The sequence below is a fragment of the Coregonus clupeaformis genome, chromosome 8, assembly GCF_020615455.1.
Source record: "Coregonus clupeaformis isolate EN_2021a chromosome 8, ASM2061545v1, whole genome shotgun sequence".
Taxonomy (NCBI): domain Eukaryota; kingdom Metazoa; phylum Chordata; class Actinopteri; order Salmoniformes; family Salmonidae; genus Coregonus; species Coregonus clupeaformis.
Window position 1 is genome coordinate 54,192,833 of NC_059199.1, and position 16,741 is coordinate 54,209,573.

Sequence of the window (16,741 nt, forward strand, 5' to 3'; positions counted from 1 at the left end):
TGCATTCAATACTAATTTCAGGTCAATAAAGTTTTTCTGTAATACAATGAAGGTAGACTGTAGTTCAGACAGAGCTTGGTCACCCGTGGGGGCAATAGCATAAACAACAGTATTATCGGCATACAAGTGCAGGTTACCATTTTACCAAGTCAATATTGTTAATGTAAACAGTAAAAAGTACAGGACCCAGAATCGACCTCTGCGGGACACCTTCCATGTTATTGATTCAATGTATTTCCTTTTCTTGTTATTTCTCAGTTTATAAGTGTAAACAACTGTCTTAACATGACAAATGTGTGTTTGAATTTACATTCTGTGGGTTACATTCAATGTAACAGTCCCCGCAAGGAGAACATGTGTAATTGGTAATTAATTGATTGATTAATGGGATATGATTGATCGATTGATTATTATATTTTTTCAGTATTACCAATTAATTATTGTTCAATTTGTTAATTCTTATTTAATTATTTATTATGGTTTATAATGCATTTTCTAACTCTTCTTACAATAATATTATTCCTATTTCAAACTGCATTTATAGTATGAATATACAGTATATAAACAAACAAATAATTGTCTTACTCTTTAAACTGCTGTTAATGTAATAACATTAATAAAGTTATACTATTGAAGTATGACAATTCTGAATTTGAAATTGTTAATTAGAAGTTGAGCATCATCAACTTAATATTATTATGCTGTAATGTCATGTTTAATAGATAACATTGTACATTGAATTCAGCAACGCTACTCATCCCTAACACAAAATCTAACAGTGGCCAGAAGTGTTACAATAAACTTTTTTTAAATTAAGGGTACGGAATATGTTTTAAAAATTGCTTTGCAGTATTAAGACCTGTTTTCAACATTAATTGGATAAAAATCAATTTAGAAACATCATTTGAAGATCTGTCTGACTTTTAACTAAACCCATCATTCAAACAATTAAATAATATACATTAATACATCAATATACACACTATGGACTAGACTGAATAGAAAGCAAGAAAGAAAGTGAAAGTTATTGGTATTTTTCTGGAATACCACACGCGCACACACACACACACAAAACACACACACACACACACAAGCGTCCCCCCATCACTCAGTCTACACCCCCTGCTCAATCTCCATCTGTTGCTGCAGCATAATGTGTGACAGTGAATTGATGTCAGTCACTGTAGGGTTACACTGCAGCACCAGAGTAACAATGCTATCCTGTCCTGGGAACACCTGGGATAGGCTCTCCCTAAGCCTGGAGGTCTCTGCTGCGCTCCTCTCCACATCCAGGCCAAGGCCCATCCCCGGAACAAGGTCCATTCCGGGGCTACCGTGTCCAGCCTTAGCCTGCCCCTTCCTTTTCCCTCTGCCCCGGGCCTGGCTGGAATATGGCTCCACAGCGACACCTGGTGTTCTGTCCCGGAACATCAGGACCTCTGTCTGGGCCCTGGGAGCTCGGGGGAAGGGGGAGGAGGCAATGCCCGCAAACGAGTGACTGCCTGGGTCAGGAGTCCTGAGAGAGAAAGAGAGAGAGAGAGAGAGAGAGAGAGAGAGAGAGAGAGAGAGAGAGAGAGAGAGAGAGAGAGAGAGAGAGAGAGAGAGAGAGAGAGAGAGAGAGAGAGAGAGAGAGAGAGAGAGAGAGAGAGAGAGAGAGAGAGAGAGAGAGAGAGATGGGGGAGGGAGGGAGAGAGAGAGAGAAAGGGAAGTAGGGAGAGAAAGAGTATGAGGAATGTGTATTTGTTTATGTGGGATAAATCTAGACAGAGAGTAAGAGGAAGTGTGTGTGTGTTACCTGTGCAGTGAGCGTAGGAAGTCATCTAGATGGGGTCCTTCTCGGCCCAGCGGGTCATCAGGCACCATGAAGTGATCACCTACAAACGTGTACTGGAGGAGTCTGGGTAATACACAATCAGTATGACACTGAGACCTAATTTACAGCTTGTATTAGGATGACATGCTGAACACGGGCCTTGCATTTACTTGCAATTACACCTTGTTAATAAAATATGTGCACTCTGGTCCCATTGTGTCTCCATTGTGTTCGGATCTAACTTTTCCCTCCAATTTATGCAGATAGTTTGTGGTCACAATTCAGTTATATACAGTGTATAGCCTATAGGCCTACATCAGTGGTAACCAACGTTTTATGAGTCAAGATCACTTTCTAAATCAAAATGCAAGCCGAGATCTACCGCTCAGATTTTTTACATTACTTAAAAAACGTAAGCCTATGCAACATGAACCTATTAAAAACAGTAATGTAGCAATGAGGTTTGTGCAGTAGGCTATAAGCCCAATACATTATCACCTCATATTGGCTTTAATTCAATTGCCCTGCCAATGCATTGCTGTTCGGGCCATTTAAAAATATATTAGGTAGGCCATATGATCACACCGGTAATAGATCAGTTGTTGTATTACTTGTGAGGCACAGCTGAGTGAGCATACATTTAAATAATTTGCTTTTTATTTGTATTTTACTGGGCTATTTTACTGGTCCTGCATCTGATGGTCAGTCTCAGCGGAGGGAGAGAGCAGCAGACTGAGGGTCTGCCTCTCAACATCCCTCCGCTCTCCCTTTCCTCGACTGCCACTGACCAAAAAGGGACACCGTCTTCCAGCTGATGGCGAAACTCGAGTCGCACCGCATTATTTCTGCCTAATGCACAAATTCATGTTGTTACTCCTATGAACAGAGAAAGTTAAATATTCCTCGATATTAAAAAAGGCCCAAGCCACTAATAATAACAACAACGCAAGCCTATAGATACACTTTCCTACTCATTCATTACTGCTGCAGTGCTGGTTGTAGCGCGAGTAGAACACACATTTTATGGCTTATGAAAGTTGAATAAAAAGTGTTGACAGAACTGACTGAGTAAAAATATAAACATGAACTCACTCATATAAAAAAGAAGGTATTTGCTGTATTAATGGTTTTAAACGTTTAGAAATCTCAGTTTCAATTTAGCTGTATATATTTTTTTACACCTGCTACGTTACTGCAGACACAGTAATCTGAGCCTTCCAATTGGCCAGCGGATAGTGTACTTGATTTGCTCTCCGGGCCCGCCGGGAAGCAGCGTTTCTACTTCAGACACATGAAATGGTTCAAAATGGGAACACTTGGCCACCCAGCGCACAGGGCAGCTGAATCGGGTGCACCCACTGCCAACAGCGCGAGACGATTAAAAAAAATACGGCTTTATCGTTGTTCTTTTTTTACAGAAATGTTTGGCGATCGACTAGGAATGCCTTGACTTGGAATGCGATCGACCGGTTAGTGACCACTGGCCTACATCATGGTATTGGGGTGGTATTTCAATGTTTTTTCACAGGTATATTATTTTCCTATTTCCATCTTCCAAGACAACCCTATGCTTGACATGACTGTATGGCCACAGCAGATCATTGGATATGCCCTTAAATATTTTGGTGTGCAACCTGGAATTACAATTTAAGAGGACCAGCGCTTCTATCATAAAATAAAATCTGTGCTGTTTGTGAGCAATGTTGTTAGGCTACATTGTTTCACTGTTTCTTCTTCAGAGCACACTGGTGAGCAAGTCGATAAATAGTATAATTTCACTTCACCGTGAGAACCACACGTTTCTCAAGTTTAGCACTGTATCTACACATTTTTCTGGTGTTCCTATATTCTGTAAGATAGGCTATACTCAAAATGTAGGGTTTCACAGAGAGCATTGCTAACAATTGGATCACTTTCAAAATGATTTTATAAATTAACTGTATTTTCTGAAGGTTTGTATAAAAATTAAGTGTAGGCTACATTACGTCATTATGTCAATGGAGTGCTATTCAACTTTTTCACTTTAACTGCTTTCCATTTTCAATCCTCCCTTTGACCGTCATCTTAAGCTATTTCGGAATGAACGTGCCGATATTTGCTGATATATTGCAATAACTATTGACCTATTCTGGACTAAACTGTGGCCATTTATTCTGCACAGGTTTATTGGATATTGTGATGAGTGTGAATGTGCTCATTGGAACAGGTTATAGAGCAAACAATGCAATTATCACAACATAAGTTGAAGATTTTAATATTGATTGCTTTGTGTTGTTGTAGGTAGAATAGGTAGGATAATTGCATTGTCCCTAAAAACCTAGGCCTAATCAATATCTGAGGTTAGTCAGGGTCTGGAAGTGCAGGCTGGATGCAGGTGTTTCAGCCTAGCTCAGTGCTTTCTGTGGTGGTGGGTCAGCCAGCGGAAAATACAGAGCGTAGGGGTTAGTAATGTTCTCTAGTTGTGCCGTGATTGGCTAAGGGTTCTGTCACTCATGGGGACACTACATCACCGCACAATCTACAGAGAGAGCTTGAAAATTCAAGCCCCTTGGGTGCTGCCATAGATTTACATTAGAAGTGCCCATCCAAGAAGGCTCAAGGTCATTGGCCACAGATAAAATGACGTCAAATGTAGCTTTGATTGGACTGATCATGTCAACACTATACTTTCAAAATCTTAGCTAGCAAGCTAGACATGCAGACATCATCATGAATCAAGTCGCAAATCCTTTTCAATCCTTGTCATATGAAGAGAAATTATAGATAAAACGTATCGGTGCTCATCGGCCATTGGACATAAACATTACACAACAAGTTGGAAATCGCAAAATCAACAATGAGTGGTTTGGAAGGAATCGGTGGCTAACTGCAAGTGTTGCAAAGCAACCACTAGCCTGCTATTCAGTGGAGAGGGTGTTTGGTCCAAGTCTGGGTTTAATAGTCTATTTTACGAGCTTAAAAGGATAAACATTCACATGCAACACCATGGGCCAGAAAAGGTTGGATACGTTGGCCATGCTGTCAATCCAGCATGACTTCTGCCGCATTTAAAACAACTGGAAACTCGTAACTGGGAAATCTAGACTTCAGTGAGTTCAAGACAACTGGGAACTCTGAAAAGAACGGGTTCCGACTGGGAAAATCGTCTTTGAGTGGTCATCCAATTCGGAATTCCAAGTCGGGAATTCGGGCCTCTTTCTAGAGCTCCAACCTGAAGATCACTGACGTCATGATTCGACCGTGTTTTTTTCAGAGTTCCCAGTTGCCTTGAAAGCACCATAAATCCAGAGAATGCCAGACTGAAGACAAAGTTTGATGACAAAATTTGCCCACAAGTAGGACTGCCGCGCCACCTTCCTGTTCAAGTGAGCACAGCACAACAAAGTCCAAAAATCGCTTGTATGCTGCTGCATAAATTATGTAATATGCCAGGGAGATATGTATACTGTAGCTAAGAAAGTAATACTAAGTGTATGTTGTGTAGTAAGCTGTTAGTAGCCCATGTGCCTCACCCTAATAATTTGGTCCCTTTCCCCCTCATAATTTAGCCTACTGTTCTGACTTGATGTCATGTAGCCTATAGCCTGTTTTAGAGAAATGTAATCATCAAATATTGTAAGAGCTTTCATTGTCTGCTTATATGCCCCATTTATTTATCCTATGGTTCTGACTTGGTGTACAGGGAGAACACTGTAAGAACGGCCCATGTTCTGAATTCTGTCGCTGTACATTTCAAAACTGCTGAACAAATATTTATATTGAATACGTCCGTCTTAGCTCGCTCATTAATGTCTTAATTGAAATTACGGATTGCCTCTTATCCACTCGTCGTCCCTTTATGCCATAGTTTGTACACCTCAATTGTCAGTAGAAACCACATTTGTTTAAGCAAGTCAGCCATATCAGCTATGATTTTTAAAAAGGCAGTAAATGAGGCTGAATGAACTGTTTTGCTGCCAGACAAGGCTCCGCTGATAGCCAGGTGTAGCGGTGGTAAGGATTCACTCCATGGTGCTGTAAAGAAAGCTCTGCTGTTGGGACAGCTTTATGTAGGCCCTAACAGTTTGTGGGCACCGTTTGTCACCACTATAGTGCAATTAATGTATTGTTTAGTGTTGTGTAGTGTAGTTGCTTTGCTGGCATGCATTTAAAAAAATGGGGGAGTTTGCCCCACCAAGATTGCCATGCTAAAATCGCCACTGAGTAGGCCTAGTCTATTTATAGGCCTACGCCTACTGTTTCAAAAATACCTACCTATAGCAAAACATCAGAAATACATTTGCCTATAGCTTAATGCAAAGACACAATGTATGAAACTTGATGGGGAAAGTCTGAAGGGGAGAGAGAGACGGTTATAGTGCGATAGTGACGATGAAGACGAAATTGAAAACTTTAAACAAAAATGATATGCCACCTGTCCTAAATAATGATCCGCCGTTGATACATTTGAGTAAAGCAGGGGGTTAAATGCTGACACCACATTTTAATTTTTTGCAATTGTCCGTTCTGTCCTTGCTCTTTTTCTTTTTACATTCAATAGGTGGAACACTGAGGTGGAGTTTGAATAACGCTGTATTTTAGACGGAGCACTGATGATGTTGCCCACTGAATGTGGTCAGGTTGGACTAATTGCATTTACACTGAGCAAATCTGCTTACATTCCAATCACGATGTAGCATTAAGATGCGTTTCTTGTTATGCGAATACAAATGCACAAACAGTTTGCATTTTTAATACATGATGTAAATGGGGTCTGTTGTTATAGAGATATGAGCCCAATATATTGCTTTGAAATCAAAGGGGTGTTGGTTCATACTCAAGGTTGACTTTAGTGGTCAAATCCACTAAAGGGGAATGAAAATGGTATTGTTGCTGTCCTGTGCAATGCACAAATCTATCCTAAATCTATTTATAAAAATGTTTCTGATTTCATTAGACAATTGCTAACATACAGTCAACTTATTGACAGAAAAATCTGTTTCCTCTCCTCCATTCCTTTCTTTCTCTTTCTCTACCTTTTCTTGATGATGTCTCTCCATACATGGGACTCATCCAGCAGGTCTCTAAGGTTGTCATTTGTCACGATCACACCATCCGTCTTCTGGGCCAGCTGCAGCATGAACCTGCAGAGAACAAGGATGAAGGACGAGGGAGGAGTGCAATAGGGACGTCACTTCATCCATTTATAGAATATTCCCTATTAAGCATGAACAAGCCTTATACTGTACATATATAACTTAAACTGTAACAAAGCTGTTTATAAGCAGTTTAAAGGGAGTTCATAAAAATACTTTTCATGTAAATTTAGAAGCCATTAATAAGCAGTTTATAAGCAGTTTATAAGCAGCTATTAATATAAAGATTTTAAGCTGTTTACAAGCAGATCTATAGTATGACAGATGCGAGGGTCCAACCTGTCATCGTATGAGTTTATCCTCTTCCCCTGGACCTCTCTGGAGGGGGTGTAGGAGAGCAGACCCAGGTTCTGGAGCTCAGTTAGGTAGTGCTGCTCTGAAAACAACACAGACCAAAATCCGCTCCTTTACAACACGGTACACACAGTCACACACATTTCACTGTAATGTCTAGACCTGTTGTATTCGGCGCATGTGGCAAATAACATTTGATTTGATTTGATTTACCACAATGAATAAATTCCTTAGGGATAATACTATAGGCTTGGGGTCAATTCAGGAAGTGAATTAATTAATGGACAAATACATTAATAACAAATCCATAGAAAAAACTTAACTTCCTGAAGTGACTTGACAAAACTGGTGAAATGAAAGAGCTGGATGGATGTAAAGTCTGGGCTTCCAGACGGACAGGAAGTGTTACCTTTGATCCGGGGATCTCTCTTCTGCCTCCACTGGGGCAGGAAGGTGCTGATTCTGCGATGGCCGCGGTTCCAGAAGTGTTGCACAGCCAGGGCGATTCCTCGACACGAGAAGAAATTACCCAGACCATGACTACAGAGAAGGAGCGAGATAAAAACATATTAAATACTGCTGTATAGAATACTTGTTATTTGAATAATGTAAACAATAGCTCTGTTAGTTGGAGCATAGCATTACAACTAAAACAGTTGTGGATTCATGTAATGTAGGGGCCACACAGGTATGTCACTGCTTTCAGTGAAAGCGTTTACTAAATAACTAAATGAATGAATAACCTCAACATTTTGCCTGCCCTTCTAAATTTTCCATCTTATTTGTAATCCTTTCGTCCTCTCACTTCTCTCGTTCTCATTCTCTCTTCCCTCGTTCTCACCTCATGGCAACATTGCTCCCGTCGATGACCACCATCCTGAGACCTGGGTCTCCTGGTTGGTCAGTCAGCTTGAGGTCAAAGGGCGTCTGTAGTCCTTCCAGGAAGCGCTGCTGCCCTGTCACTAAAGACCCTGCTGCCATGGTCGGGAGACCCCATCCCTTAACAGCCGCTTCTCTTAGGGCAGGGAGACCCTTTCTTGCTGGAACCTCTGCAGCTAGGGTAAAGAAACCCTGTTTCTCCTTCACTCTGGTTGCTGAGGAGTTATTCACGGTGAGGGCGGAGGCTAGTTGATTGTGAAATAAGGGAAGGTTGGTGGGTTGTGGAGGTAGTGTGGTGGGGTAGGTGGGCTGGGGAGGCCCTCTGACTAAAGGGGGGCTGGCTCGACGGGGGGTGTGTGTCTGGGCGGGTTGCGGTCGTGTCTGTGTGGGGTTCTTCTGGTGACCATGGGTCGGGAACGGAACCTCGTTCATCACAGTGTTCCACTGAGCCAGATCCGGTTCAACCCTAACTGGACCATCAACGGTTCGGTTTGGCACTTTCACTTCTCCTACCTCATCTGTCTTCCTTTCACTCATTCCTTTGGCACTCTTCCTTTCTACTCCTCTGTTTTCAGTAGCCGTGAATGGTTGTGCCGGTGCCTCCCTCTCTTTACCTCTCTCCTTCTCCGTTTCTTCTTTTCTGCCCTTCTTTTTCCGTACATCTGAGACAACCTCATCCACCACTCTTGGGTCGTCACTTACCCTGTCCTGGGAATTAGCTTCTGTCTCTCTGGCGCCCTCTCTCTGTAGCTCCAGGAGTAGCTGACGTGTGGACAGTTCAGGTAACATACTGTATACTTTTATTACCTTCTCCTCTGTGTACCCACAGTTGGCCGCAGCCTTCATCAGCACCCCCAGGACAAAATCCTCCTCGTTCCCCACCTCTCCTCCCTTACTGTCCCCTTCACCGCTCTCCCTGCCCCCCTCACTTCTCTCCCTGTCTACCTTTGTTGAATCCTTGGACAAATCAGCAGACAATCCTCCACTCTCCCTCCCTCTTCCCTCCTCCTCTCTTTGCTCTTCTCTAGCCCTCACCCCATCTCCCACGCCTCCCTCCATCTCCGTCTCCACCTCCACTCTTTTATCTATAACGCTTCTCTTTCCTCTCACTTCTCTACCTCCGCTCTCCTCCCCCTCTCTTCCCCTCTCCTCCACCTCTCTGTGCTCTAGCTCCACAGGGCGGTTCATGGCCAGTCCGGTCCGGTCCTGCTCTTGCTGCACCAGATCCAGGATCTGGGAAGCTTCTCTGAGTCTGGTCTGGGCTAAGACCCTCAGTACCACGTCTTCTGCATAGCCCATTGCCGTGAAGAACATCAGAAGCAGGCCAAACTCCTTCCCTACTGACAACAAAATCTTCCCTTCTCCCTCCTCTGTCTCTAGCTCCTCCTCTTCTTCAGGGTGTCCCGCCTCCTTTACCTCCTGTGGGGAATGCCCTAGTACCGCTTCTGCCCCCTCCGACCCCTCGGCTCGACCACGAATGTCCTCGTTTTGTGGGAAAGAGTGGAAGATGGAATCTTGGGGTGCTGCTTCGTTCCCAATCCCTCCTCGTGTCCCATATCTGCTTCCCTCTCTATCTTTTACAGGTGGGGTAGTGAACGTCTGTTGAGAAAACTGTCCCATTTTCTGTAGACCAGGGTCTTGGTTGTGGTGGGAATGTTCGGAAGGTTTGGTCGTTGAAATCCCCTGTATTTCCTGTATGGCCCTTGCCTCTCCAGCTCTGATCCCTATTCTGGTATCCATAAGTGTTAGTGCCTCTAAGTCGAACTTGCTGTCCCATAGTCTCTGGGTATCAGTGTCCATTAGACCCACTTTGTCTCTAGACCCCCCAAGACCAAGGTTCAAGCCCAGCCCTGGAATGGGGTTTGAGCCCAGCACTGGACCGGGATTCAAGCCCCCGCGACCAGGTTTAGATCCCAGCCCATGTTCCCTCACCAGATCCAGTAAAGTCTCCTTCACTGCTCCCGGTAGCACTAGCAGGTCCAGAGTGTGCCTGTCCTCCCATCTCTCCACCAGGGACTTGAAGGCCAGACGTGAATCCAGGGTCTCGCCTGCTGCCCTGTCCCCAGGCTCGCTGAGTCGTCCCTGGGTGCTCTCGTAGCGCTCCACCAGGTCTGTGATCAGGGAGTAGGCCCTGACCACTGGTTCTGCCAGACCTGAGATGAGCAGGAAGCCTGGGGAACCCACCTGGAGGAAGGAAAATGTGAAAAAAGGGAGAAGATCAACTTTAGTCTTATCTCTCTAGGACTAAAGAGACTCAAACCCACAACCTCCTTCCTCTCCTCTAATGTGCATTTCCTTCTTTCATCAGCCATCCATCCATTTGATCGTGTGTGTGTGTGAATACACTTGTCTGTATGCCTGCATTCGTGTATGCGCCTGGGAGCGAACGTGTGTGTATGCTTACCATTATCTGAGCAGAGGTGTTTCTGATCAGGCAGTCCATGAACAGCCCCCGGGATCCACAGAACACACAGTGAAGGACTGCTGGATACGGAACCTCCTGCTGGGCCTCCTGATTCACAACTCCCTTAACAAACAACTGGAGGAGAGAGACAACCTGATTTTGGACAAAATTACCTGGAAGGATTCCTACTACCAAAGATTCTTATTCCCAAGGACTATACAACAAATCCTCTGGCAAACTAACAACTAGCAAACAAAGCACAACAGAAACCTGAAAATACTATCCAACCTGGAACTGAGTGAGTAATGTTTAGTCTGAAGCTACTTTTAAAGCCAAGAAGAAAAATATATTACACTATTTTACTTTATAAGGACTGAATGCTAAGTTAAGGCTACCAAGCTTGCTAGGACAGAACAGATCCGGCTGCAACTTCAATTAGCACTGAAGTGTGAAGTGAGAGGTGTCAAAGACCTTGAGCCCAACAATGGCAGGAGAGTTTCACAGCCTCCCCCGCCCAAATGCAGAGGTCTTTGAAGACCCCTGCTCAATGGCCTCCCTCTGTGCAGAGGTCATTACTTGGATGTAAAAATGAGAAGGCACAGAAAGAGTACAAAAATAAGCTCCTCATGGACAATCCAGAGACACTTTTTGCTGACTGGTACAGAAATGGGAACATAAGCAACTTAATATTCCACACAGACCATCCCCTGGCATGGCGCAGTGCTATATTAACACACTACCCCTCTGTCAAGAGTTAGCGATGAGTTAGCGCTGTGTTAGCGATGGGTGGAAACTCAGGACACTAGGCAACGAGGACTCTGAGTCAGCCAATGTCAACCTGTACAAGTCTGGAACAGTATTGGTACAGGGCAACCCCAAACAGCAGCAGGAGAAGCTCTCTCTTGAGAAAGACTCCCCCACCCCGAGGGAGTCAGACCAGACCTCTTCATTAAACAACCCCATAGACGACCAACCCCAAGCGGAAAGTCAACCTCCCAGCACAGAGCACTACACCGTCACACAGGATCAATTCACCCAGCTGGAGGTAATGCAGGTGGAGCTGGAACAGCAGGTGAACACATTCCAGTCAGCACAGACCCAGACAACAGTCCAGCACAACAACACCCCCTCATCCTGACCCGGTGTTATGATGAGTTTCTCTGGTATCGAGTACTTCAAGATGTAAGAGAATATGGGACACAGATGGAGAGTTGATACAAAGTATTGTGATGTCACGAGAGGCTGTGTCCTGGAGGGACGTTACATCCCCCTGAGGTGGCTGCAAACCCAGACAGCTATGGCTCCATCTGCTGGTATGGTCGGGAACTCCAACCCTCTATGGCCAATCTTCCCACGCAGCTGAAACAAATGAGGAGCTGATGAGCTGAAGGTTTGGGAAGGGAAGAGACACACTGAGGGAGTGTGTGGGGGGTGAAGAGACACAGTCTCCAACCTGGGCTCTCTGGAGGACAAGAGTGCTGCACGTCCACTTCCATGAGGAATATAAGGATTTGGAGATACTTACCTTTGGGAAATACTCACCTTTGGATATATGCACCTGTGGAAATACGTGAGAGACATTTGGAAGGACTTTCGGCTGGGTTGGCCACTAGCTGCAACGTGGACTACAGTAAGGCTGGGGAAAAGTTATCTGAGCGAGTGAGAATTATGATTTTGGATGTGGAAGAGACATCCCTGAACTGTTAACCCTTAAAGAGCCACAAGAGAACAGAATTTTGTTATATTTTCGTTAATTTCCCAAGACCTATAATAAAATCCTTGTTTTGTTTGAACCTTGTCTCCTTGCACTACTTGAGCAATCCCGCTGAAAGCTGTGTAGCCTCTCGTGACGTCACAGATGGTGGAGAATACGGGCACGCTCAAGCGTTAATAGTGCATGTCAGAGGAGGATACCGAAGGTTTGATCACCCAGTTTTCCAAGTTGGCCGTAGGCTCCCCGCCGACTGAAATGGAGGACATATTGAAAGCCCTTGTTGCTGGCCAGCAAGCCCAGATGCAAGCAAACGTGGCTCTCTTGGAGGAGCAAAAGAAAGCCAACCTTCTGAAGGCAGAGGAATTGCAGTTGCAGAGACAGAGGGTGGTCCAAAATACCCGCCCAATAAAGGCAAGTGACTTTATATCTAAGATGGGAGCTACCGATGACATTGAGGCATACCTGCATGCATTTGAGGCCACGGCCACTAGGGAAGCCTGGCCCAAGCAACAGTGGGTTGGTCTGTTAGCCCCCTTTCTAACCGGGGAATCGCTGAATGCTGTCCGGGACCTGGGCCCTGACCAGGTTACTGACTATGATGCCCTGAAGTCTGAGATCCTCAGCAGATATGGACTCACAAAGTTTGGTATGGCCCAGCGTTTTCACGGCTGGACCTTCCAACCAGACCAACCTCCTCGGGCGCAGATGCATGAACTTGTCCGAATCGCAAGGAAATGGCTGGATCCGCAGAGGAATACAGCAGCGGCGGTGGTGGAGGCCGTTGTGGTGGATCGTTACCTACGCGCCCTGCCTTATGAGGCAAAACGGTTCATCAGTCAACAGGCCTTGACCACGGCTGATCTGACCGTGGAAGCTGTGGAAAAGTACCAGGCCACAGCGGAGATGCTGAATGCTTCCCGAAAAGACCCCAGGAGTGCGGCCCCACCACAAATGGGAAGAACCCGTCCAAAGGACCCCAAGGTCTCGAACCCAGCCACGTCAGGACTTATCCCGGCTCCAGGGGAGCCAGAAACCAGGCGGGTCCAAGAAGAGTACACCAGGAGGGGGAAACTCGACAGTGTTACCGGTGTGGGGAGATGGGACATATCTCCTGGCAGTGTGGGAAACCAGCCGATGAACCTATGCCCACTGCGGAGTCCTCCAGCTCAGCACCCACACACCGTTTGCCTCGCTCTTGGGAGTCGTAGATGGCGGCCCAGATCGACCCCCCACCTGCCCGGTAACTGTGAATCACCATGATGTGGAGGCCTTACTGGATTCTGGTAGCCGGGCCACCCTGGTGCGTAAGGATTTGGTGGGCCCAACGTGTCTGACCCCGGGGAAAGTCCTCCCAGTTTCCTGTGTCCATGGGGACACCAGAGAATACCCCATTACTGAACTTACAATGACCAGCACACGGGGAACCATACACACGACGGCGGGGGTGGTTGATTCCCTCCCCGTCCCTGTCCTAATTGGACGAGACTGCCCAGCCTTTTACCCACTCTGGAGAGAGTCTCAGGAGAGGATAACCCGAGTACCTCGGAAACGGAGAGGCAAGACTCATCCTGGGAAGGCTCCGGTGCAATCCTCCGAGTTACTCACTCCCGCCCCGGGCTTTGATAGGGATGGCAGGTGCCCAGACCGACACAGAGACGGAGCTACAGAATCTGGACAAAGAACTGTCTGGTCTGAAGGGGACCGCTGAGAGGTATCGTTTGTTAAAGCAACAGTTAGACATGAAGACAGAAGAGTTAGATATCCTCCAGGCTAAACTCCAACAGAGCTCCTTCCATAAGCAACAGGAGGAGCTGGAGAGGCTGCGCAGGACCATCGAGGAGTGTGAGGAGACCCTGCGCAGTAGTAAGGAGGTCCAGAAAAAGGCAGAGGAGAAGTACAAGGTGTTGGAGAACAAGATGAAGAATGCGGAGGCAGAGAGAGAGAAGGAACTGAAAGCTGCTCAACAGAAGCTAAACTCTGCTAAAACCAAGGCTGATGCGTTCAGTAAGAAACTCAAGGAGAGACAACAGGAGGCTGAGTCCCTGGTCCTAGAGGTGGAGGAGTTGAAGAGAGAGCAGGCTGGCAAGCACCACGGCAATGCGGACGCCCTCTCCCGGCGTGATGCCTTCTTCGCTGCCTTTACCCGACGAGGACGTCGGTCCCGAGGAGGGGGATGTGTGATGTCACGAGAGGCTGTGTCCTGGAGGGACGTTACATCCCCCTGAGGTGGCTGCAAACCCAGACAGCTATGGCTCCATCTGCTGGTATGGTCGGGAACTCCAACCCTCTATGGCCAATCTTCCCACGCAGCTGAAACAAATGAGGAGCTGATGAGCTGAAGGTTTGGGAAGGGAAGAGACACACTGAGGGAGTGTGTGGGGGGTGAAGAGACACAGTCTCCAACCTGGGCTCTCTGGAGGACAAGAGTGCTGCACGTCCACTTCCATGAGGAATATAAGGATTTGGAGATACTTACCTTTGGGAAATACTCACCTTTGGATATATGCACCTGTGGAAATACGTGAGAGACATTTGGAAGGACTTTCGGCTGGGTTGGCCACTAGCTGCAACGTGGACTACAGTAAGGCTGGGGAAAAGTTATCTGAGCGAGTGAGAATTATGATTTTGGATGTGGAAGAGACATCCCTGAACTGTTAACCCTTAAAGAGCCACAAGAGAACAGAATTTTGTTATATTTTCGTTAATTTCCCAAGACCTATAATAAAATCCTTGTTTTGTTTGAACCTTGTCTCCTTGCACTACTTGAGCAATCCCGCTGAAAGCTGTGTAGCCTCTCGTGACGTCACAGTATTTATTTGATTACGGTACAGGGTTCGTTTAACAAACGGCACGTGCTTTGCCTCTTGTCATCCGAACCACTGGACAAATAAAATATCGCTCTTCTTATAGTCCATGTTACATTTTGCTTCCACAACATCCGGTAACCATCAGTTGGCACTCCCCACTCTGATGGTATCTGCTTGTACCCAAGTCAGTATATTCTATCTATCAATCATTCTAAGATAAACCCCAGTAAGCTCCCTCGACATACTGGAATCCTTGGCATCCAGACTCTGTGGCACCAAGAGTCACCTATCTAATAGATTTAACCTTGTTCCAACAACACTATGAAAATACATAACACCCGGAGAGCTGGAGGGGGAGAGAGACATGTCTCAACTCTGGACTGTGGTGAGACAACTTCAACAGGAGAAAGAGCAGGAGCGGAAGAAGAAGGCCCGGGGCAGGAGAAGAACAGCGCACTAGAGGAGAAGGTGAGAGTGCTGGAGGAGAAGGGGAGAAAGATGACGTGTGAGAGAGAACAACCCATTAGAGAGCTGGCCACCCCTGCAGAGAAGCCAGCAGAACAGCCCACCTCAGATCCTGACCAAAATCTCGACACCACAGCAGAACAGTCCACCCTAGACCCTGACCATAGCCTCGACACCACAGCAGAACAGTCCACCCTAGACCCTGACCATAGCCTCGACATCACAGCAGAACAGTCCACCCTAGACCCTGACCATAGCCTCGACATCACAGCAGGACAGATAAATGAAGAACCCCAAGCCCAGGGCATCCCACCCCCTCTGAGCACCCCCCCTTGTCAGCCCCCCTTATAGCCCTCCTGACAACCCCCCCATACCCACAAGCCACAGATTGTACTCCTTATGGACTCAAACAGGAAATATATACAATAAAATAAACTTTTTCCCAAACACACAGTCTCTAAACTCTGGTGTCCAAACACCCAGTGTGCCCTAGACCTTCTGTCTGAGGACCAACTAGGGTCACCCTGCCACATAATAATACACACAGACACAAACGACCTAAGAGCACAGCAGGAAAGGGTGGCCAGAGCACTCAAGGGAGTGATTGAAAAAGCTTATTCTAATCAAATCAAATTGTATTTGTCACATACACGTGTTTAGCAGATGTTATTGCGGGTGTAGCGAAATGCTTGTGCTTAGCTCCGACAGTGCAGTAATATCTAACAAGTAATATCTAACAATTTCACAACATATACCCAATACACACAAATCTAGTAAGGAATGGAATTTAAGAATATATACATACATGGACAAGCAATAATAATATAATAATAATATGCCATTTAGCAGACGCTTTTATCCAAAGCGACTTACAGTCATGCGTGCATAAATTATTATTTTTTGTGTATGGGTGGTCCCGGGGATCGAACCCACTACCTTAGCGTTACAAGCGCCGTGCTCTACCAGCTGAGCTACAGAGGACCACAATGCAATGACAGATCAGCATGGACTAAGATACAGTAGAATATTATAGAATAGAATACAGTATATACACATATGAGATGAGTAGTGCAAGATATGTAAACATTATTAAAGTGACTAGTGTTCCATTTCTTAAAGTGGCCAGTGATTTCAATAGGCAACAGCAGCCTCTAATGTGCTAGTGATGGCTATTTAACAGTCTGATGGCCTTGAGATAGAAGCTGTTTTTCATTCTCTCGGTCCCAGCTT

The 16,741-nt window shown here is 45.7% G+C and overlaps 1 protein-coding gene across 1 annotated transcript in view; it reads right to left on the reverse strand.

The window, feature by feature from the left end:
• Positions 1-1,102: 1,102 nt before the first annotated feature.
• The window catches only part of LOC121571323 (NEDD4-binding protein 1), a 32,420-nt gene continuing 16,781 nt past the window's right edge, over positions 1,103-16,741 (reverse strand). Inside the window, exons 3-9 of the mRNA XM_041882727.2 lie at positions 10,526-10,660; positions 8,084-10,305; positions 7,652-7,782; positions 7,228-7,324; positions 6,829-6,936; positions 1,796-1,897; positions 1,103-1,516 (exon numbers count right to left, since the gene is read on the reverse strand). Coding sequence (XP_041738661.2) covers positions 1,114-1,516; positions 1,796-1,897; positions 6,829-6,936; positions 7,228-7,324; positions 7,652-7,782; positions 8,084-10,305; positions 10,526-10,660 — 3,198 coding nt within the window. The 3' untranslated portion in view covers positions 1,103-1,113. The remainder of the gene's footprint in view (positions 1,517-1,795; positions 1,898-6,828; positions 6,937-7,227; positions 7,325-7,651; positions 7,783-8,083; positions 10,306-10,525; positions 10,661-16,741) is intronic.